Raw genomic sequence first — 23167 nt, 5'->3', positions numbered from 1 at the left:
TCCTGCTCTCTAGCACCTGCTCCTGCTGGCCCTGTGCTTGTAAGAATCTGAGCCCAAACTCCGCAGATGCAGAGATCAAAGTCAACACCATTCTCCCTGCTGCAGAAGCCCTGGGATGGGACCTAACTCCAGCTCCGGGTCCTTCTTTCACCTCAAGGCAACCTAATCATTAAATCTCCCCCCAATGTGGCTGCCTTCCAACCTCCCAGCCAACACAACCAGGCACATGCACCGTACAGCGTGAGTATGGATGGCAGAGAATCCTATTTTTATGAAAAAGATCAATAAAGAATTTGCATTTTCCAAAACTAAAGCATGCAACATGCGCGCCCAAGTTCTGCCCCTCAGCTATGGAGCTTGGATGGAGTCAAACTCCACTGTCTCTGGTTCTCAGGAATTCCTCCGTAAGGGGGTTAGCTAGATTCACGTGCTTCGTGCTTCGGGGTCTGTCCCTGGATCTAACACGTAGCTGTAGAGAGATCTAGCATGATGAAGGAGGGGGCTGGAGGGCTGCGCAGAGAGGAAATTCTCCAAGGCGAAGGGGAAGAAAAGGGTCCTACAGACCCAAGTTAACAGAGCCCCTCGGATTAGCATCACTCCCACCTGCCTGGTAATTGTGCCCTGTGGGGCCACAGCTCAATCCCAACATAAAAGACAGCCCTGAAGCACCAACTACAAGGGCCATGGAGGTTGGGGTGGGGGGGCTCACTGCCTCCAGCTCCTAAGCCCAGGGGCCAAGTTCACCTTCCTTGCCTCTTCTCTGAGCTGGGCTACTTAACGCCCCATGCCCAGTGCACTCACTGTTAGTTCACTGCCTCTGTCCACACCGTCCCACATTCCTTGGAACTCTCCCAACCACGCGATCATGCACCCACTGAACATCTACTGCGTGTTTGCCCTGAGTGAGCTAGGTGGTGCCTTAAGAGCCAGGGAGTGTGGATGAAAACAATCCAGTTCCCACCCTTGGGAAGCTCAGTCTCGCAGGGATCACAGACCCTGTTACATAAAAATACATGCACCACAACAGGAAACAGCAGGCAGAGGGGTGCTCTCTCCCACTGCTAATAATCATCATAGCCACAGCCATCCTCGGGGCGCCAGGCAGGGTTCCACACAGTTTACATATGGGACAGCATCGCATTCTTAAAGTAATCATTGTCCTCAATTTATTATAGTTGGGGAAACTGAGGATCGAGGGGGTAAAGGACTTGCCCAGCTGGTAAGCAGTGGAGTTAGGTTCAAGACCAGGAAGTCTGGCCCTAGGTTCTAGGCTTTGTAGTCACTGCATTCAGCTCGGTTCCAAAAAGCCTTCCCTAGAAGCCAACACTGACTGTTTCCCCTTCCAGAGGCCAAGGCCCGGTCGCCCGCAGCACGCACGCTTCCACTGGGACACCTTCGTCTGTGCGGGCGCTAAGCACACAGGCTGAGAAAGCAGGCCTGGCCCCGAGCCCTGCCCTTCTACTGGATGCGGGGCCCAGACAAGTTAGTTGACTTCTTTGAGCCTCAGTTTCCCCTTCCGTAAGGTAGAGGGGGAAATACACTTACGGACATCGTGTAAGGATAAAGTGAGACCACACGTGACAGTTTCTTAGCCCAGTGCCTGGCATATAGGAAGCACTTAAAATTTCTTCTCCTTCCCCTCCCTCTTCTCCTCTCCCCCCTCCCCCTCCTCCTCTCCTTCTCTGTTGTCTTCTTATTTTAATGACTATAACTCTTAAGCCATAAGCCCAAGAGTATACAACTTTCAATCACCTGAATGTGTTGGATAAACAGCACATTCAGTCTCCATCACTGTTGGGGCTTCCCCCAGAGAGGTGCCAGGGTCCAGGGTCTCTCCGGCCCTCATCAGTCCACTGTCCCTTTGGGCCTTGGGCTGTGTACCTCTTGTGCCTCATCTAGAAACGAGAACCCCAGCCTCTTAGCCCAGACCCCACAGAGCTGCACAGAGCCACTCCAGTGGGGTCCAGGCACTTTCTCCAGCACCAACCCTATCTCTGGTTTTCACATGTCTCCTGTGAGCTTGTTGCCGATAGAGGGTCTCCTCCCGCCAGATACCCTTCCCAAACTTACAAAAGGCAGGAGGAGCAGCTGTTGAGTAGTTTCAGACTCCTGTCCCACTACAACTCTGAGGCCAGCAGACACAACAAACGGCCTGGCTGGCAGCTCGAAGTGACAGAAGGAAAGGTACCAAGAGCAAAACACAAATTAATGTCTCAAAAAAAGTGTGCTGCCACATTAGCTGTAAATGCACCCAAGCCTTCGTCTTCTCCCAGCTATGAACTGGGACCACCCAGAGCTTTACACCTGCTGGTGCCGGAGGTGTAGTGCCCTGGCAGGGGAGGCAGTGCCCTGGCAGTGGCCGGGCCCAAGCACTGGTCTGTTCACAAGAGCTCACCATGGGTCCAAGTGCACCACAGGGTGAATGCATCTGTTTCACGCAAAGAAGTCAGTCTCCCCAGCTAACTCGAAAACCTTGAGCAACTGAAATCATCTCATGACCAGTGATGGGACAGCAGTGCTGAAGGGGCACTCGGAGCACCAGGCCAAGGTCCTCCATTCTACAGAAAGGAAAACCAAGGTCCTCGGTGGAGGAGAAGGGGCAGCAGAGCCTCTGACTGTGCCTCGGTGGAGGGAGGGAGGCTGGAAAGAGGGGAACCAGAGGTTATAACTGGAGGCATTTTGAGGTCCTCTCTTGGGGTTTCCAGACCTGTGTCCTGTCAAAGGGAAACCCTGAATAGGGAAAAGGAACCAGTGATGGAGGGCGGCAATCACAGCAGCTCGAGCCAGGCGAACCTACAGCATGGCACTAACCTCCCCTCCTGGTGCCCGGCAGGAGGGGCCAGCGGGAATTCTGACGGGGTCTTTAGCTGGCTCACAAGCAATGTCCCGTTCGGTCTTGCAAAAATTCAGTGAGGAGCACAGGCCACAAACCAGCCTCTTATGCACCTTTCCCCACAACCTTTCCCCAACAAGGCTTCCAGCCTCGACGCAAGGCCCAGGAGTCAGGACCCCACTCCTTGGGAGGTGTCTGGTGGGACCTTCGCACACCGGGCGGGGCTGTACCACCCCACACAGAGAGGTACCGAGCTGAGACCAAAAACACTCTTTTTGCCGAAGCATCACCAGAGCAATAGCAAACTGCTCACCAGAACCAACCTCAAGGTCTCCATGAGCTCAACAAGCAACGCAGCACCTCTGCTCTGTCGCTCCCCAGCCCGCCTGCAGCGGCCCCAGCGGCCTTTCTTACCTGGGGTGATGGAGACAGTGTCCTTCTCCCAGGACACAACGCTAACGTATTCCTGCACTGAAGAGGGGATGAGGCACTTGAAGACAGCCGTGTTTCCACGCATTGACCGCTGATCCTCCACCCGGACGGTGTAGGGTTCCCTGAAAACTGCAGAGAGAGGGAGGCAGGGAAGCAGATGGTGTCACAGGCTCAACTGGGACATGGCCTAAGAAAGCCAGCTCAACTCCCTCAGTACCCCCAGGTCTCAGCCTCCATCAGCTCCCCAGGCCTCAGCCTCCATCAGCTCCCCAGGCCTCAGCCTCCATCAGCTCCCCCAGGCCTCAGCCTCCATCAGCTCCCCCAGGCCTCAGCCTCCATCAGCTCCCCCAGGCCTCAGCCTCCATCAGCTCCCCCAGGCCTCAGACTCCATCAGCCCCCCTCCCCCTTACCCAGCCCAGGATTCCCTGCCGGGATCTTCCTCCGGCCTGTACGCTCCTTCTTTAGCAAGCTCCCTTGCTCCCCTGGGCAGCCCACTCTGCCCCTGAAATATCCAACCTTCCTTCACAAGACCATAAATTCAGCTCCAGGCCTTTCCAATGCCAGTGAGTATTAATGAACTGCTATCCTGCAAGGACCTTGAGGCAGCACCCAAGCCAAGCCCTGCGGCATGGCCACATTTGGCAGGGGTGGGAGTGATAGGACAGACGCTAGAATTCATCCAAGAGCCCAACTTGATTTCCCACTTTGTTCCTCGCCCAGGGTGGCAAGAGTTTGGGGCACAGGGACCATAAATTGCCAAAATAAAAATTGACACATGCTCTAACAACGGGTTTCTGTGCCACTCAATGTAGAAAGCAGTTTGGGAAATGGAGGGCGGAGGCGGAGCTGGAGGCTTCTGGTTTTACTGGAGAATATTCATAACCATCGTTGTCTCTGAAAGTACAGAATGCCAGGGGCACGGGCAGTCTCTGAGATTCCCCAAAACAAAGCCTCCTTGCTCTCTCCCACCTCCTGGCACTGCCCACACCTGAGCCCCACACTCGCCCCTGCCTTCAGAAGGATTCCTCCCTCCCCGCTGGGCCTTGGCCCGGCCCCTCTGTGTGGCAGGTCCACGGTGGGCTGCCCAGCCTTGGGGTGGGGCTGAGGGCCTGCCTTGCCCCTCCCCCCCTCGTCCTCTCTTTGGCCTCTCCAGGGCTCTCTCCATCCTTCCACCCCTTCTCCGCCAAGCAGAGCTGGAGTATCCAGAGCCCCGCTGCCTGCCGACCTTGTCCCTCAGCAGGCATCTGGGCAGCGTGCCCTCTTGTTCTCCACGCCGTGGTTGTCAGGGTGACACTCGGCCCCGCAGCCCCTCCGGCTGTGCACCTGCAGCCCCTCCTGCTGCATCAAGAGCCCCTCAGCTGGCTGTGTTTCCAGCCGGGCCAGCCCTGCCGGCCCTCCTCAGGTCTTTATTCGTTCCCATCTCGGTTTTGTGGTGTGATGGGAGGAGAGAGAGGAGTGGAGGGAGGCACTGCCGCCCGGCTCTGTGGGGCCGCGGTCCACTCTTCCGTGGGTTTGGGCATGGCACTGCCTGCAGATGGGAGGCGCACAGGGGGAGACCGAGGGGAGCTGGCCCTGGAGGGAAGCAGAGGCGAGGAGGAGAAAGGGCTGGGGCTGGGGTCACGCCACCCAGGGTAGGCCGAGGGAGCCAGCAGAGGCCAGAGGTTCAGTGTCAACAAGCAGGCTCCTCGGAGCAGCTGTGTGCCCTGTGCAAGAACTAGTTAATCTTCTGGAGCCTCAGCTTCCTCATCTGTAAGAGGAAATGCTACTACTACTAATAATATCAATAACAACGGCAGCACGTAGAAGGCTTGGCACGCAGAAGGCGCGGCCACAATGTTGTGTCATTATAGCCACATCTCTGTGAGCACTGGCCATGTGCCCTTGGGCAAGTGACTTAACCTCTCTGTCTCAATCCCCTCATCTATTAGAAACACTTCATAGGATCGCTGTGAAAGCCGCATCCTAACCCAAAGCAGGGTATGTAACAGGAAAGGTGATCTCCCTTCCTTTTAGCCTGTGGAGGCCAGAACTGGGATCCAAATCCTGCCGCGGTGCCCCAGCCAGCACCTGGTCTCATCGGGGCAGAGCAAAGGGCCTACTCCTGAGGAGTGATTCTGTGGGGAACCCCACGGGTGATATTCTGAGCGTGGCCCTGGGCTCTAAGAGCTCACTCCCTCCCCAGATGAAAGGGAAAGAAGATCAGCTCTCTAATTAAGAACTCTCACCCTCTCGTTTCCTGCGCACACCGGCGCCCAACTACCTGGAGCCTCATGCTTGTGAGAGGCGCTCCTGAGCCAGGAAGACCTGGGGAGTCAGAGAGCCTGCAGTGGTTTCCAAGAGAACCGCTCCCGAAATTTCTGTGCTTTTTTACTGTTCGAGGCCCACCTTACAACTGACAGCGGCCCCGCACAGCGTGACATCTGAGCTGAGAGGGGCTGATCTAAGCCATCCACTCCTGCAGACCTGGCTCAGGGAATGGGACTTTCCATTGTATTAAAGAAACCATCTGAGAAACCCTCACTTCCTTGACCCGTTAACCTTTCCAAAGACCAAACTCCTTCACTGCTAAAAGTTTTCCATCATGAATTTTACTTAAGTGCCTGTCCTCATGAGAAGTATTATACCCGCTGCCCATCAGCAGGGAGCTTGGGGAGCAACCGAAGACTGTGCAGCAATGAGAACGAATGGCCTGTGCCCCTGCAGAGCAGCGGGGGTCCCACAAACACAACTGTGAGCAAGAGCGTCAGGAGAACCCATGCTGCAGGACCCCATCCACATAACGTACAAAAGCGGGCAAACATCGGTCGCGCTGAAAGTCAAGCCTGCGGTTTTGCCCGCGGAAGGGTGGCAGAGCAAGCATAAGGGGGCCTCCGAGTCACTGATGTTGTGTCTGGAACTGGGTGCTAGTTAAACTTAGTGGAATCCATCAGGCTGCACACATATAATAAACACACTTCTCTTTATATATTCTACTTCGCTAAAAAGGGTATTTTTTTAAAAAGAAAGAGACTTGGGTGTTTTCCCCGAGCCAAGCGCTAACGTGAGCACTGCATTTAAGTGAGTGCCACCCCATGTAATGACCTCAGGTCGTGCGAAGCAGAGTGGAGGCGGGCATCGCCTTTGCAGATGAGGAAACTGAGGCTCAGGGGTGTTCTCAGCCTAGGGACACACAGAAAGTGGCAGAGCTAAGATTCCAAAGAGCAGGACTTTCCTTAGGGAACTGACTTTTGCCAGCCCGCCCCCCGATGTTACCCACGGATCTTCTGAATGACGGATGCTTCCCACTCCCGTGGCCCTTCAGCAGGAGGCCCCAGCAGGGGCGGGCGCAGCGTCTCACCTGCTTTGACGCGGATGTTGGGGCTCCGGATCTTGCCGGCAGCGTTCTCCGCAGTGCAGAAGTAGTCATTGTCGTGGATAAAGCTGTTGAAGGCGGACGGGGAGAAGGGATACAGCTGCAGCGTCCCGTTGGCGTGGACGTGCCGGATGTGCGGCACGTCGTAGATGTCGTCCCCCGTGGCCAGGTACCATCGGAGGGCGGCGCTGGGGGAGCCCGTGGCTGGGCAGGGCACCACCACCCCCACGGAGCTGGAGAAGGTCACCTGCTGCAAGGAGTCATTTACAAAGTAGAGGCTGGTGCCGACATCTTCAGAGCGGGCTGCGGGGAGGCAGGGGAGAGGCTGGTTAGCGGCGCCAGCGATGCCCTCAGAGGCAGGAGGCAGGCAGGCCCACCCTCAGAACGAGAGCAGGCCGTCCGATAAGGCCTACTGAGCGCTGGCCACACCCTGGCACTGGCAAAGGTAAGGGGCAGGTCCTGCCCTGCAGGGGCTTCCCGCCTGGTGCAGGGATGGCTCATGTCCATGCCAAGCCTAGGCCATGGAGCGGGGGCCACCACCCACTATGTTGGAGTCTGAGGCCATTGCTTGGATAACAGATATTTATTGAGCGGCTGCTACACGCAGGCAGGTTCACAGCCATTACCTCGGTTCATCTGGACAATCCTGAGAGGGGATGGTGTTGCCTCCCTTTTTATCATTTTCTTTTATAGGCTGAGAATAGTTCTGTGATTTGACTGCAGTGACAAAGCTAGTAAGCCGCAGAATTGAAATTTGAATCCATGGCTCCTGAAGAGGATCCCAGTGCCTCTTCTGTCACACCATAGCTCAGAGGTAAAGTTTTAAGACCGAGCTCGACGGGGAAGGGGAAGGAAGCGCTCTTGAGACCCCAGGAGACCTTGAGAGCCGCCTTCACCTCGGCAGGAAAACGCACAGCCCCTGGCACGACTCGGTGGGATTCCCTTCCCCTGCCCGAGCGCCTGTCCTTAGCTTGGGGATGGGGTAGGATGGACGAGGCGGCAGGACCCCGCGCACTGCTGACACGTGGCCACGGCAACACGCAGCCACACGGCGAGCATGCCCACGACTGCGGCCGCCCGGCAACAGCAGGCCGCTTGACAGGGAGGCCCGCGTGTGCAGCTCCCACCTCGGCGCAGGGCCTCGGTCTGCCCGGCCCGGCCCGGCCGATGGGACGCAGCCCTGCCAGGTGGAACCAGGCTCCTCTGTCTCGCTAAGCGGCCTGCCCCCTACGAAGGGCCGCCTCTGCGAGGTGAGGCAAAGCCAGAGGAAGGGAGCCCGGTCCCGGGGCTCCCCTGAAAGCCGTGCCTCCCCGCCAGGGAGACCAGGGAGTGAACAAACCACTCCGCGGCTGTCCGAAGAACACTGCAGGGGACCCACCTGGACCTCAGTGTCCACAGCTTCAGGGGAAGGGGCGGGGCTCGCACCTGGGCTGTATTAATGTTCTTGGCTTAACTCTGAGCCGGGCCTCCGGGGAGAACGCCCAGGCAGCTCACTGAGGGGCCACTAAGCCTCACCGGTGAGAGCAACTCACGTCGTCTCATAAAGAGCCGTGGTGGGCCCACTAGCGAGAGTGCTGGGAGACACATCGTGGGCTCCTGCTGCCCTGTCCGGGGCGTCCCCTTAGCAGCAAATGCCTGGGCTGTGCCCACCAGGCACCGCGCCCCTAGGGGATGAGAGGCTCCTGGACCGGAGCAGCTCCGCCTTCCCCCTCCTCCTCAGGTCGCCGCCCCTGAGACAGTCGGCTCTTGGCAGTTGAGCAAGTCCGCTCTGGGAAAGAGAAAAGCAGCCCCGCGGAGACCTGAGAAGCTCAGACACGCCCTGCGCGCAGTGTGGAGCATTCTCCGAGATCACGCCGGCACACCATTTCACAGGCATGCAAACTGAGGCTTAGGGGAGTTTTTCTTAGGATCCACATTCCCCAGGCCCCTTCCCCGAGCCTGCTCACCTCCTGAATGACTTCCCTATTGAGAGTCATTCACAAATATTTGTTAAGCATCTTCAACATGCCAGGCACTGTTGTAAGACTTTACTTATATGACCTCTATTAGTCCTCCCAACAACCTTGTGAAGTTGGCATTATTACTATCCCAGTTTAAAGATGAGAAAACTAAGGCACTGAGAGATCAAAGCAGCTCACCCAAGACCACTCAACCGGTACGCGTGTGCTCTGGGGTGTGGACACAGGCAGCCTGAGCCCAGAGTCTGATTTCTTAACCATTAAATGAGTGTAACCACTGCAGTAATACAGAGGGACTGCCGCCTCCTCAAACACCACCTGGCCACCAACTTCCACCTTCAGCTGGCCAGGAACAGAATTAATACACACACACTCTCACACTCACACTCTTCCTGAAAGGGGCCCCTGTTGGACTTGGCATGTCAGACAACACAGCCTGTGGAAACAGGGGACATCACTCCAGGGTCCTGGCTGCTTCCTGAGAGGACCTAGTTAATCAGACACCCTCTCCACGGCAGCTTTGTGGATACTGGGAGCCCAAATCCATCAAGGAACAGAAAGACTCTACATTGTGCCCGACAAATGGGCTTAGGAAACTCGGCAAGATTCCTGATGAAAGGAGTTCAGGAACTATCTGATTCGAGGGACACGGTAAGAACATGTTTAAGGACAAGTAGGATTTAGCCAGTCGTGGTACTACCACCAGCCACAACAACAGCCACCACAGCTCTCACATCTGCACAACTTCCTAGGGGAGGTTACTATTCTATTTCCATTTCACAGATGAGGAAACTAAGGCGCAAAGTTAACTAACTTACCCAAAGTAACACAGAGTGTAGGTTCCGGGTCTGGGACTGGAAACCACCCTGCCTCACTTTCAGAGCCCGGGGATGGAACTGAAGAAAACCAAACCACAAAATCGAGGCTGGGCTCCCCTCCCCAATATTTCGCCCATCCCACCCCACCGCAAACACACATCGCTAGTCCCCTTCTCTCCCGGCTGGAAATCCGTTCCGCCCTCCCTGCCTGGCCAGATAGGCCCCCTCCGAGGCCTCCCGCCGTCCCTTCGGGAGCACCGGCCGCAAGGACACAGCCTTCCTACACTTGGGGCCTCGGTCTTGCCAGAGCCAAGGACATGGGGTTCTCAGCAACTACAAATGAGTAGATTTAATTGATGAATTGACTGGGATTGTCCAGCCACCTGTCAGGGCCGATGAAAGAGCAGATTTATAGCAAAAGGAGACCAGCCTCATATTTCTCCCGCCCGGGATGTGAGCTGCCGTCCTGAGTCTGGGGCTGGGAGGATTAGACAAACCATCCATTTCTGCTCGCGGCTCTGACAGTGCACGGCCCTCATGAAACATCACCCTCAGGTGTAAAACAATAGCATTTTGCACTTACGCCGGGCTCATATTTTACCATCACAAGGCGCCCGTCAGCCCGAAATGCAGAAGCCCTTCCATAAACATTAATTTAGCCTCACCCCGCCTGCCAAGAGAGAGGGGTGAGCGAGTCCATAAAGGGGAAACTGAGGCACTGACCACCTGAAACCTCTGCCACATGCCCAGGGGAAGGCTGGCACAAGGGCACCCGCGGTGGCTGCAGAAGCAGTGGGTAAGTGTGCCACAGCCTCCGCGGTGGGCTTCCCTTCCTTCCCGGTCTCCTGCGCGGGCCTTCAGAGCGGTGACCAAGCCTGAGCAAGCTCGGAGAGGAGTGCGGTGCATGGTACCATAGACAGAGCCCTGGGGGGGAGACAGAGCGACCTTCCCTCCCGGGCCCTGCGACCGCTGTACGACCTTGTGTGACCTCAGGCAAGCCCCGTTAGCCTTTCTGAGCCTGTGTCCAAAGAGGGAGGGTCCCATCATCTAACCTGCCCCCAGGGCTGCCCAACAGGTGGAACAGAACGTGGTTTCCTGACGAGGGTGAGTGCGTCTGCTCCCATCCCAGCAGCCCCTCCGCCCCAGGGTGCAGAGTGCCTGAGGTGACTGCGGAGGGTGACCAGGGCTCCGTCCCCCGCAGCCCTGTAGAATTCAAACCCTTTCCTGCCCTCCTTCCCCCCACACACACTTCAGTGCTCGCCCCTCCGCCCGTCCTTTGGGACCCAGGGGCCAGGAGAGACCTTGATCCTTGCGGAGATGAGGAGCACCAGCCAGCGCAGCAGGACCCCAGGCGGAAGACATCGAGGCCGAAGGGGGCGGCCCACCTGCCGGAGCTGGAAAGGAGGTGGAGCCTGGAAAGGGTTAACCCTCAGCCCCGGGCAGGGCCCGAAGGGCAGGGTCCTAATTCAGGCAGGGCCCTAATTCAGGCAGGGCCAGGGCGGGGAGCTAAACTACTCAGCAGAGCGGGAAGCTTCGGGAATGGGGGGCTGGAGAGGAGCCTCGACAGAAGATCTGGATAAAGGCACTCCTAGAGAAAGGACAACCTGAACAATGGCTCCGTGACAGGTGTGGATGTGGCATGTCCGGGGGACATTACAGAAACCTCCAGCCGAAGCCCTGGGTGGGACTGGGGCAAAGAGGCGGACAGCTGGATGGGCCTCGGCGGGAGGGTTGCAGGCTTCCTCCCAGGTACACCCTGAGTGGCTGCCCCTGACAGGGTGACAGATTTTTGACGTTCTTGGAGACCTGTGCCTAACTTCGTTTCGGCCACACACTCATTTCCCTGAAGGCTTACTGGCCTGGCTAATGGCGCAGAGTTCTCAAAAGAAAGGAGACTAACTCTGACTGAGCACCTACTGTGTGCCAAGCACAGGGCTTCTGTGCTTCAAGGGCGTTTTCTCATTTATCCTCACACGGAGGTATGAGGTGGGCCCTGTCAGTCTCATTGACAGGTGAGGAGAGGCCCCTGGGGAGGAATTCCCAAGATGGCCCAGCTAGAGGGGGACAGAGCCAGCATGCAGCCAGGTCGGCCTGGCTCCCAAGACAGGCATTTTGTCACAGTGCCGAAGGGCCAGCAGTTTGGGGCCTGCTGAGATTTCTCCCTACTTCTCTCTGGAAATGAGTCCTAATTTGGAAAACAAATCCTTGGACAGGAAACGCCTACTTTCCCCTTAAATCTCAGCCACCCCCCAGCTCTTTCTTCCCTCTGCAGACAGGACCAGGCACATTTACAGAGGGAAGGAGAGGAGGGGAACACTTCCTAAGCAAAGAGAGAGACATTCAGATCAACAGCAACGCTTCTTCTGGTCAAAGGGGGAAATGGATTATTAATAGAAAATGGAAGTTACAGGCTTGGTCATGAGGTGACAGACGCCCAGACTTAAACCCCGTAAATCTTCTCCGCCGTTGAACACTGAGCACCGCCCGACGCCATGTTTCATAAAACGGGCTCCAAATTGCTAGGAGATTAGAGGTGTAGAAATAGCACAGCAATATTTTTAAGCCAGAAATTGCCCCAGGCATTTGGGCTGCCGCCGGGTCACCACCGGAACCGAAACATCCCTGCAGCCACTCACGCGCTCTCCCTCTGCGCGGCCCCTGGGATTAGTGTGTCGAAGGAAACTGGACACCCATGTATTCGGCACCCGTGGGCCCATGGGCTGGGATGGGGGTGTCTGGGCAACTGAGGCTTTCTCCCAGGTGCACACTGAATTATCCCCAATCGTTGGAAATGACAACCCAAGGGGACTAACATGTTCACACCTTGCTACCTCCACAGGGAGGAGTATCATTCTCTTCTCTTCCTTCACAGTGCTGACTTGTCTCACTGAACTTTTCCCCCAGGGGCATCTGCCAGTGCTGGGGCCCTGTGATGCCCCTCAGCACAGACAGGCAAGGGCCTGAATGAGGTATCCATGCCTGGGCACAGCAAGTGTGGATGGGAGGAAGTGGTGGGCCTCAGGGGAGCAGGGGGGCAGAAGTGGGCAGGGCTCCCCTGCAGGGCTGTGGGCTCCCTGTCTTGGTCACCACTCTATCCCCTTGGCCTAGCATAGCAATGGGCACTTAGCACAATGGTAATGCTCAGACTCTGGAGCCAGGCTCCCCAGGCTTGACTCCCTGCTCTGCCACGTGTAAACAGTGCAGCCTCAGGCCAAGCACCCTACTTCTTGTGTCAAGGGCTGTTAGGTGGATGAGTTCACATGTGTGATGGTTTCTGGTGTAAATGAGTGCCTGGAAACACCCAAGTATTTTTTGCTGTTATAAGTATTATCATTATAGCAGGCGAGCAGTAAGTACTTGTTAAATAAATACCCCACAACAAATAATTACCACTCACCTGCAATAATAACAACAACGACAACCAATGACAGAAGTTCTCGCACATCAGCAAGTATAAGAATTACCTGGAGAGCTTGTTTAACGTGAGATCCACCAGAAAACAGATTCACCACGTCTGTCGTGGGTCAGGAAGCTATTTCTGATTCAGGTGGTCCTCTGTCAAAATTCAGAGCAACACTCCCAAAAAAATAGATCTGCCATCCTTGGCTGCAGTACCACCTTTCCCAACAATGGACAGTTCTAGCATCACTCGATTTGACGATCAAGTCAATGAAGCAACAAAGCTTTGCAGCAGCCGCATCCCAGCCTCGGGCAGGGCCGTGCAGCTGGGGGCTGAGGCGTCCCAGGCTCCTGCAGCTGACTCCTCCTGCCCTTCCGCACAAAGGTGTTCATTCCTGGCGCAGGGCGGGCAGAAGGAGGCTTACAGTTGTGAGTACGCAAGACAGAGTTTATTCTTATATTATTTGTTAATTATTGTATTGTTTTCCATACGAATAACCATAAACCTTTTGCCCCACCCTGTATATTATTTATCTTCACTCTGACTGTTCTCATCCCACAGTTGGAAAAAGAGCAGAGTGAAGATCAGCCAGTGGAGCCTCAGTTCAACCACTACATCCATCCAAAACCCAGACCAGCGGGACAGGGTCTGGCTACGTTACCAGGAAGCCCCCCTATTGTGTGTTTGCACCTTGGAGATGAGCCGAGTCCAGCCCTCGGGAGGAGAAGGGCGTCTCCCCACACGGCGTGGGAGCGTGTACAGGCGGCCAGCCCTGGAGCTTTCCCTGCACCCAGCTTTCCCAGCTGGAGCGGCGGGCCGAGCCCCGTGCCTTCTGCCCGTTGCTTCCCCCAAATGCAGCATTTATTTTGTGCCAGGCACTGTGCAAAGCCCTTTACTTGCATTACAGTGCACTTAATCTTTACCACAGCCCCGGAATGTAGCTGCAACATGAGACCACGTTTTACGGTAAGAGAACAGGATCTTAGAGCAGTCAGATAACTTCCTAGGGGTGCACAGCTAGTGGGGGCAGAGCTGTGTCTCAAACCCAGGCTTCCCTTACCACGGGTTGCCTTTCCCAGCGGGCACACTCCAGTCCAGATCTGGACCGTCTCCAGGCTATGAACGTACCAGAAGGGGGCCCTCTAACAAAGGAGAGCAATTTGGGGTATAAAAATTCTGATTTATTCAGGATTGTCCCAGGCATCAAACATTTCTCCCTAGTACATTCTCCATACAACTAAATGCTGGAAGCTCCCTACTCTAGTCATTGAGATACCAAAACCACGTTTTTTTCTTTTTTCCTTTTTTTAAAGATTCTTAGCACAAACAGTTCCTGTAACCAGCAACCAGAAACCTACAAGACCCAGGAAAGATCAGTTATCCTTCAACCTGAAAGGCTCCTCACCATTGGCTCCAGGAGAAACTATGAGCAACAGCTGACAGTCAAACAGACTCATCTTCCAGCCCCTTCTAAATGGGCCTGTCCAAGGATCTATGGCCAGAATGGTCTTCCCAGGGAGTTGGCTCAGACAGCACAGTTGTCCCAGAGATCCTTAGATGTAGGTTGTTAATGCTTGAGGGACTTAAAAGATTATTCTGTCCAGTCTCCTCCATTTACCGACGGAGAGAGTAAAGCCTCGAGAGGTAGAGTAATTCCCCCTGGTACATGGCGAGCCAGTGTCCCTGCTGGGAGTAGGCCCCTGTCTCCACCGCTTGCAATTCTGGGCACTCCACTTTCAGGACCAGCGGCCCAGGAACGGAGAAGCAGCAGGGAGAGATGAACCAGCATCTGTGAGGGAGTGTCAGAGGGAGCAGGGATGCTGGGTGCCTGGAGGAGAGGCCTCAGAAGGGCAGCATATCTGTCTACAGCCATCAAGTGGCTATCAAGTGGGAGAGAGCCTCACCTAGAGCCAGGCGGCCTAAAAGGTGGAACCAGGACCAGTGAGCAGAAGGCACAAGCCAAGACAAGGTTTGGCTGACTCCAAGGATAACTGTAACTGTCGAGCTACATGGCCAGCGGTGAGCTGCCTTACAGCAAGAGTTCCCTGTGGCTGGAGGGCTGGAGCAGAGGGAGACCGCTGCTGCTGGGAGAGCTGCAGAGGGGGTCAGGCATCTGACTAGGGAGTGGACTCTCCTTCCTTAAAGGTGCCTTCCAACCGGGGAGACTTTTACCACGGCAGTCACCCCAAAGCAAGTCCCCTCCCTCTCACACCCAGAGCAGGTCCTCTGCCCTCCCCAGCCCCTTGGCTCTGGAAGGCCACCCCAGAAGCAACGTGTCCATGACCCTGACATGGCAGGGTTCTCAGCACCTGGATTCCAGTAATTGCTCTCATCTCAAATGAGGTCACACCAGGTAGGACCCAGAACTCACTGATCTCTGCACAAGACTGTGGATTCTCTACAGGAAGAACTGCCCTTGGGGAAGAGTTCTGAGGACTATGGAGAAACCTGCGTCTGGGGGCCTGGGGAGGGAGCCCAGGGAGGCTCTTCCACTCCTGAGCTCTGGGCACCGGGGCCGCTGCCAAGTCTGCTCCAAGAAGATGTTGCCAGCCTAGATGTGCCTCATCAGCTGTTCCCATGTTGATGAAAAGCAAAGGCTAAGAAAATTCTCTATATGTGGGAGCCCAGAAAGGGGGGAGACAGCCACACCAGCTGTGAGACCCTCGCTTTTCCTGTACAATAAAATGACAGTAATTATATCTCGTGCTGCAGCAGAGCATTTATAAAGCTGAAACTAATTTTTAATGTGGTTTTTACATGTGTGCGTTTATATGTTACCCTGTTCAGTTTCCAGCGTTGTCACATGATGTATAAGGAATGTCCCCCATCCTTCTTACATGCAGTAGCAACCACCCTGTGGGACAGTCAGGACAGGGGTGACTTGCCTGTTTTAGATTAGGAAATAGAGGCACGTGAACTCTTAAGTAACGTGCCTAAATTAGACTGGCTGAGCTTTGTTGCCTAAGTCCGTGGACAATGCTCTTTCTAATACACACACACACACACACACACAGTTTCATGAGTAGGCAGTGAGCATTTGAATAACTGTCCCTAATGAAGGTGACGATCTGGGACCCTGTCAGTGCAGGCACCATGTAGAGCAAGGGCACAGGGAGGGGGGCAGGGGTGGCGGGATGGATGAGGGAGTAGCAGCTGGATGGCGGGGTGGCACTCAAGGCTAATACTGTTCATGCTGACCCATCCCTGGATGAACATCTGTTAAACAGGGCACACAGGCTGCTGGGCCCACAGCCTCCCCCACACTCATGGAACCCGCAGGCCACCACCTGCTGTGGGCAACACTTGAGCTCCGAGTCATATGCTGTGTCTGTGTTGCTGACTGGGTCATGGAGGGTGGCATGGTCCAGGGACACTCAAGGTCATGGGCCATCAAGGTTGTTCTCTGTAAAGAAAACTACCTAAAAAACAGTGAGACTCATCCCAGCAGGGAGAGACACAGAAGCCATCCAGCTGCAAGCTCTGGGGTTCACCCTGTGCGGTCCATTTACATAGGCTAGGGAGTTCTTACTCTGCCCAATCATGGTAGAGATTTACCAACCAATCCTAGCTTTCTTTTGGCAGGTAAGAGACTGGCCTTTGCCTCACCCGCAGAACCAAGTCTGGAGCCAGTTTCTGCCCTCACCTTTTCTACTGTTACTGTTAGCCGTGACCAGGAAAGGGAGTGTGCTGGGTTCCCCAGGGACACCCAGGTGCCTGCATGGCCTCAGCTATCTTGCTGAGGATGAGTCCTGCAGGTTACCCAGGCAGGTAATAGAAGGAGGCAGTGGTGTCCCCTGCCCTGGTCACCTTTCAGTCTTTCTTATCGCTACAAAGTCTAAGCCGGCTGACTTGGCCAGTACAACTGCTCGAGGCAGAACCTGATGATCTATTGGGGGGTGGGGGTAGAAGGTGGGAGCAGTGCAGAAAAAAGAAGAGGTCTAATGTTTATTGAGCACCAACTCTGTTCTGGTTACTTTGTACACATTGTCTCCTTTAATCCCGTTTCACAGCTGGAGAAAGTGAGGCTGAGAGGCCCGAAGTGACATGTGTATCAGTAAGTGCAGAGCCAGGATGTGAAGGAAGGGTGTGCCTGGACTCCAAAATCCCACCACACCAACGAGGCGCAATCTTTTTTATTTTTTCTTCACAACTCCAATACATAAAATGCTCTGGCTGGAAGAACTGGTGGGAGGGAGCTTGAGCTTTGCCCGCTGCTCTTCCCTCTCTCTACTTTCAGCCGTTCCCTAAGGCTCCACCCCACATCCTTGGAAAATTCTGTGGGCTCCCTGATCATTAGATGTGCAGAAAAACTCCCTGGGAGGCCTTGGAGCTGCACCTGCCTCGCAGGCTTTGCTCAGGGCCCCAGAAACGCAACAAAACCATTCCTGAGGCCACAGTCCCACTGCAGGCGTCCCAGCTGGCTCCCTGGGAAGGAGCACTCCAGCTGCCCTCAAATGTTCCCTCCTCAAGCACAGCTCCTAACCCTTCACAGCCCCTTTCCCCTATGGCCACAGTGCCTGCCTTCCCACTGAATACTGCACCAGACTGGCACCTCCATGGTGGTGGAACAAGGCTGGGGCTCTTCCCCTCATTTCCAGAGGCCACAGCCTTCTCCCAAGCCGGACAGTGACAAACCAGGAGGGGAAAACAAACATTGTGCTTCATGTCATCCCCGCTTCCCATCAGTGGCTGCTTCTCTACCTACTGACCATAGCCCTGAGCACTCGGTGCACTCACCAGAGGCTCCCCTTGGCCCTATTCCCACCGCCACCAACGCTGACATGCACTCTCCACACCCTCTTCTTCCTGCAGCACAAGAGGGACAGCCCACGCCCCAAGTTTGGTCTGCCTTAGGTGTCTCTGCCCATTGCCACCCATCCCGCCCCATAGGGAGCTCCAGGGCTGCCTGGCCAGACGCAGAGCTCAGTGCTGAGTCGCTGCAGGCCTAACACTCAGAGGCACCAGCGTGGCACTGCCCCAAACCCCAGTCCTCCTCCCCTCTCCTGCTTCACCCCCACTCTGCTATTGAGGGTGAGGCTCTAGGCCTGGCTAGGTGAGCATGCAGATCTGAATGTAAATTATATGCAAATCCAGGGCCTGCCCTTGGGTTCCTGGCGCCCTACCATCTCTGCTGCCTGTGGCTCAGCCCACGCAGGCGCCTGGGTGCTGGCTACAATACACCAGGCTAGGGGCTGAGAACGCACTCCAGGAGTGAGGGGCTCTTCCTCTTGATTGCTTCAAATGTCCTCAAGAAACACCCCCTCCAAGATCATGTTGGAGGGAAGAATCTCCCAGCCTAGTGCTGTACCCCAAAAAACACACACAAAACGTTCTCTGAATATCCACCCTCCCTTCAACTCATCCACAAATAAAACCATCCTGCACCAGACCCAGCAGGGACCAGGCAAGTCACTGGGTGGAAATCCTGAAGACCTGGAGAAGGTAAGGGGGCCTTGAGGTCTGCACCCCTTTGTCAAAGGCCAAGAGCCAGTGAGATGCTCTGGGCAGACCCTCACCCTGGGCCGGGGGCTTCTAGCCTATGTTTTGGGGGCTTACTTCTTTTTAAAAATATGTTTTTATTGATTTCAGTGAGAGGAAGGGAGGAAGGGAGAGAGAGAGACAGAAACATCAGTGATGAGAAAGTCATTGACTGGCTGCCTCCTGCACGCCCCCTGTTGGGGATCGAGTCCGCAACCAGGGCATGTGCCCTGACTATAAATCAAACTGTGACCTCCTGGTTCATGGGTCGATTCTCAACTGCTGAGCCACGCCGTTGGGCAGGGGGCTTGCTTCTTTAGCAAAACACCACGGGGCCAACCCGGTGCTTGCCCACCTCCTCCCGTCTGCCAATCTAAGAAAAATAAGCCTCTCCAGCCTCTCCTGGGATCTGCTCAACTTAATGCTGCCTTTGGGTCAACTGCTTACTTGCTTTTTGTTTCTAATTGAGCTCCCCATTCTGCTGCAGAAATATATTAAAGGCAGCTGACTTTGATGCCCAGAAATATGAAGCATCTGAAAGATTTGTTGAGCATAATGGCAGCTCCATTCTCTCCCATGTAATTCTAGCAACCAGAGCCTCTCTGCCCACCTGCCCCACCCCAATGCTTCCTGGTCCTTCACCTGCTTCCCCCAAGTTGTGTTTGCCATTTCAAGATTTTAAAACACATTCCCCCCACCGTACCCCCTTTTAATTAGACGCTGAACAGAGTGTTTGAGATTTTCTTAATGGTTTCACGAAAGCTTTTAATTTGGTCTTCTCAAGAGAGAAGAACCATGAGTCCCCATTTGAGAGGTTGGGGTGGGAAATGAAAAAATCAATGCAACCCATTATTTTGGCTTTTAGAAAACAGGAATTTTACTGCCGGGGAAGCTTGTTCTTTTACACAGTAAAAATGCAAATGCAGGCAACACAGATGCTGGCACGCTGGATGTAACAACGGCGAGAGCCTCGCCGGGGTTCGTCTGGCTGCCCAAACCTGGATTTGCTTTGGCGAGAATAAGGCAGTTATTGGAGACTCGAGAACTGATTGTTAAAACACCTTCCCAGTTCAGTTCTGGGGAATCGGTCTGAGCTCAGTCTCCATCCAAAAAAGGTATTTCGAGAGGAATGGAAATAACAGAAGCTTAAAACACACTCAATAACTGCTTAATTCCATCCAGAGGATGAGCCACCTCATCTTGTTTTCTCTGCTGGCTCTGCCTCCTCCCGCTCCTCACAGATGGACGTACAAATTATTGCAGGAGGATATTGTTTTCTGTAACAGGCTTGAACATTCACATTTACATTTTCTTGGTGCCGCGGGGGTGAGTGGCGACGGGAGAGAAAAATACCCCAAGCCCCATCTTCCCTGCTCTCACGGGGTCTCATCTTCCCCCAGCAGGCTCTGCTACCCCCTCCCCAATGCCACCCCAAGCAGAACAGGCCCCGGGGGACCAGCCTGGCACCTAAGACCCAATTAAGGCACTAAGGAAAAGAAAGGCCTGTCTGGCGAGTCGCCCTGGCGCCCAACACAGATGCTGGCGCGGCTGAATGGCAGGAGCGCCAGGGCTCTGCAGACCAAAAAGCCACTTAGGTGCTGCCTCACCTGGCACCTCCAGCCTAGGGACAACCTACCTACAGCGGCCACTTAAGTTGGAAAGGATTTTGTCCCTCAGGCTCTCCTGTTGTCTTCTGGGCCCTTCTCCACCCCCACCTCCATCTGCTCCTTCCCTATCAAATAGCTTGAGCTTCATTTATTAATGCCCAGCCTCTGGAGGGGGAGGGGGAGGGGGAGGGGGAGTCCTTCAGGTTTTGCTGAGGGGCCTGGCTCCTGGGGACCGGCTGCTCGGGAGGAGGTCTCCAGGAAGAGGGTGTGGGGGGCTGGTGACAAAGCTGGGCAAGTGTGTGGCAGGAGCTCTGGCCTGAGCTTTCTCACCAGCAGAATGGAAAGGGGGTGGGGGGCAGAGAGAACTAGTGCGAGAGAAAGCTGCCGCTCCTCACCTTATGTATTTTTAATATTAATGTAATTAAAACTGCAAGCGAGTCGGCCTCAGGGGCGGGGCGGAGGGAGGCAGGAAGAGCGGGAGGGAGGGAGACCGGTTGTGTGTAGAGGGGTGTGGGGGAACCCTAAGGCGAGGCAGCCTTCCTGCTCCCCTAAAGTGGGGTGGGAGGGTGCTGTGCAGGGGGCAAGGTGTTAACCAACCTAGTCCAGACTTGGTGTGTCACCCAGTGGCCCACTGGGTCTGAGAAACTCACCTACCTTGTCCAGGATCCAGAGGCCACCCCTCACCCCTCACCAGGTCTCTGGGCAAACCTAGCAAAATCTTGGCCTTCAGTCTGGCTTTGACCCGGCGGTATTGACAAACAGAATGGGGGTCCCCCCACCCACCCACACACAAAGCCAGCAGATGCCGCGGCCAGCTCCAGCAGGTGCCACTCCGGACTCCCGGGTGTCGCACCCAAGGACTGCACCCTCCGGGCACCAACCCTTTGCCGGATTGCCCTTCCCCCATCGCCGGGGGGCCCAGAGTTGCGGCTCCTCCGGGGTCACCCCCTGGGCGAGCGGAGGGGAGAAACCGCCCCCAGGGCGCGAAGGAGAAAAGTTAGCGGGCCGGGCGGGCAGAGCTGAGCCAGCACCGGCGCGTGCTCCGCGGGCGAGGGCGCGCGCCCCGGCCGCCCGGTCTCCCGCCCTCCGCGCCCCGGCCACGTCCCCCGCGCCTGAAGCCCGAGCGCACGGACGGCCGGGCCCCACCGGGCGCCCAGGTGCTCTGGTCGGAAACGTCTTCCCCCTTCCAACCGCCAGTCCCGGCCCCTGGGAGGATGGGGTGCGCCGCCCCAGCAGCAGGTCTGGACACGCCGGACAGCTGGACCCACCCCTAGCAACGCTTTCTCCCGGAGGAAAGCGACACGCCCCCCGCCCGACTCCGGACCGAAGGAGCCCTGTCCGCACGTCCGGCTGACCCGCACCAGAGTGGAGAATCTTGCACCTTGGAGCGCGCTGCTCCAGGTGGCTAAGGCGGGGCCGCTGGGCCGGGGCTACGCGGGGGCAGGGGGCAGGTGGGGCCGGGGAAGGCGACCTCTGGGTTTGGAGAACAAACTTGCCCTCCAGGGGACCCCAGCTCTCGGGACCCCAGCTCTCCCCGCCCTGCGTCCACCGAGGCTCCCCTAAGCGCCCCTGGGGCGGCGGGCGGCGGGGTGCGCGGCGGCGGGGAGAGCCCCGCGAGCGCGGGCCGGTGACCCAGGACTCCCGCGAGCCCCGGGCCGCGGACCCCTGCGCTCGGAGGCCACCCCGGGGTCCCAGGGCCCGCAAGCAGCAGGGAGCGGGCAAGGGGCTGGGGGAGGGGTCCGGGGCAGCCCCGGCAAGGAGCCAGGGGTGCGGGGCTCCGGCGCCCCCACCTCGACACCAGAACGGCAGGAGCGGGTGGCCGGCGGAGCGGTCCGGGCGGACTCTCACCTGGCCCCCTCGGGGTGCTTGCCTTGTCCCCCCGCGACCCACCCAGGGCCAGGCGCCGGGGTCGGTCCCCGGACGTTTGGAACCCGCCGGGCACCCCGCCTGGCTGACCGCGCACCCCGGCCCGCCGCCCCGCCGCCCTGCGGCTCGCGCGGGTCTCACCTTTGTGCAAAGAGTCCAGGAGCAGGAGGAAAGTTACCAGCCACATGCCATAAAGAGGCCTATTCTCCGGGGAGGTGGTCCTGTGCCGGCCGTGCGGCTGCGCCTCTCCCCGCTCAGCGCGCTCCAGCCCCCGCTCTGCGCGCCGCGCTCTCCGCTCTCCGCTCAGCCGAGCGCTCGGCGGCTCCTCCCTCCTCGGCGCCCGGCTCCTGTCATCCGCGGGGCTGGGCCAGGCGGCCGCTCTCCCCGCCCCCCCGCGCACCCCGGGGTGAGCGCCGCCCGGCCCCGCGCCCGGGGCCCCGCCGCACGCGCCCGGGCGCGGGGTCGCGGAGCCGGACCAGCGGCCCTGGCCGGGATTCGCCGCCTGGGCGGCCGGGGTCCCTGCCGCCCACCGGCTCGGAGCCTGTGGCCGCTCACAGGCCTGTGTCGTACGTGAGCCAAGAGCCCGCCACGGATGCCCGTGTCTCCTGGCCCAGCCACCTGGGGCCAATGCTTCCAGCCTCGTTCAGACTCAGTTTACCCCTTGGGTGGGGAGTATGGATGCGCTCAATAAAAATCGGGGCTGCGATCCTTTGGTGCCCCTTTGGTGCCGGTGAGCGCGCTCCCACTTCAAAGATCAAAGCCGCTTGCCCTCCAGCCCCCAGCCACTTCTGAGGGGGGCCTCCAGGAGTCCCAGGGGGAGCCCAGCCTCCCCCGCATTCTGCTGGAGTTTTGCTCAGCTCGTGTCACATGGGGATTATTTAGCCACTATCTGCAATGAATAGTTTAATGTCGGCTGTAACTCCTGTGTCTGACTCCTGTGTCTTCAGGACCTAGCGGCCCCAACCCCCAGCTTTCTTATCAAGCAAAAATTGGCCTCTTCCTTACAATCCTCACAAAGTTGGTGTGAAATTGAATAGGGCTTGAGTGAGGGTATCTCTCGATTACGAAATACATGTGGAGCACCCGCTGAGTGCCAGGCCCTGGGCTGGCACTGGGGCCAAAGGCTGGCTGAGTCAGGTCAGCTGTGGAAAGGCTGCTATGGCTGAGAAGCCCTCTCCTGCTGTGATTCCAAAATAAGGGCCAGGCAGGATCCAGAGAAGGGATCCACAGCAACTCTGAGAATAGATGCTTGGGCACCGGGCCACCTCTCATAAAGGGTAGTGGAGGCCACCTTGATGTGCCCTGGCCGCTTGCTGAGCCGCTGTTGACCCAGTTCTGAGGTGTGCAGGAGAGGGGAGTGTGGAGGAGGGAGGGAGGGAGAGAGGATGCCGTTTAGCTCCATTCCACAGAGGAACACAGTTTA

General features: G+C 56.8%; 1 protein-coding gene across 1 annotated transcript in view; it reads right to left on the bottom strand.

Annotated features, from left to right (window-relative positions):
* DSCAML1 (DS cell adhesion molecule like 1) overlaps positions 1-21989 on the bottom strand; it is a 319931-nt gene extending 297942 nt beyond the window's left edge. The window contains exons 1-3 of the mRNA XM_087822175.1: positions 21886-21989; positions 6603-6920; positions 3248-3394 (exon numbers count right to left, since the gene is read on the bottom strand). Of these exons, the coding sequence (XP_087678301.1) occupies positions 3248-3394; positions 6603-6920; positions 21886-21931 (511 nt within the window). The 5' untranslated portion in view covers positions 21932-21989. The remainder of the gene's footprint in view (positions 1-3247; positions 3395-6602; positions 6921-21885) is intronic.
* Between the last annotated feature and the right edge of the window lie 1178 nt (positions 21990-23167).

This window comes from Miniopterus natalensis, chromosome 11 (genome assembly GCF_054644295.1).
Source record: "Miniopterus natalensis isolate mMinNat1 chromosome 11, mMinNat1.hap1, whole genome shotgun sequence".
NCBI classification, from domain to species: Eukaryota; Metazoa; Chordata; class Mammalia; order Chiroptera; family Miniopteridae; genus Miniopterus; species Miniopterus natalensis.
This window is presented reverse-complemented; position numbering and strand designations above follow the sequence as displayed.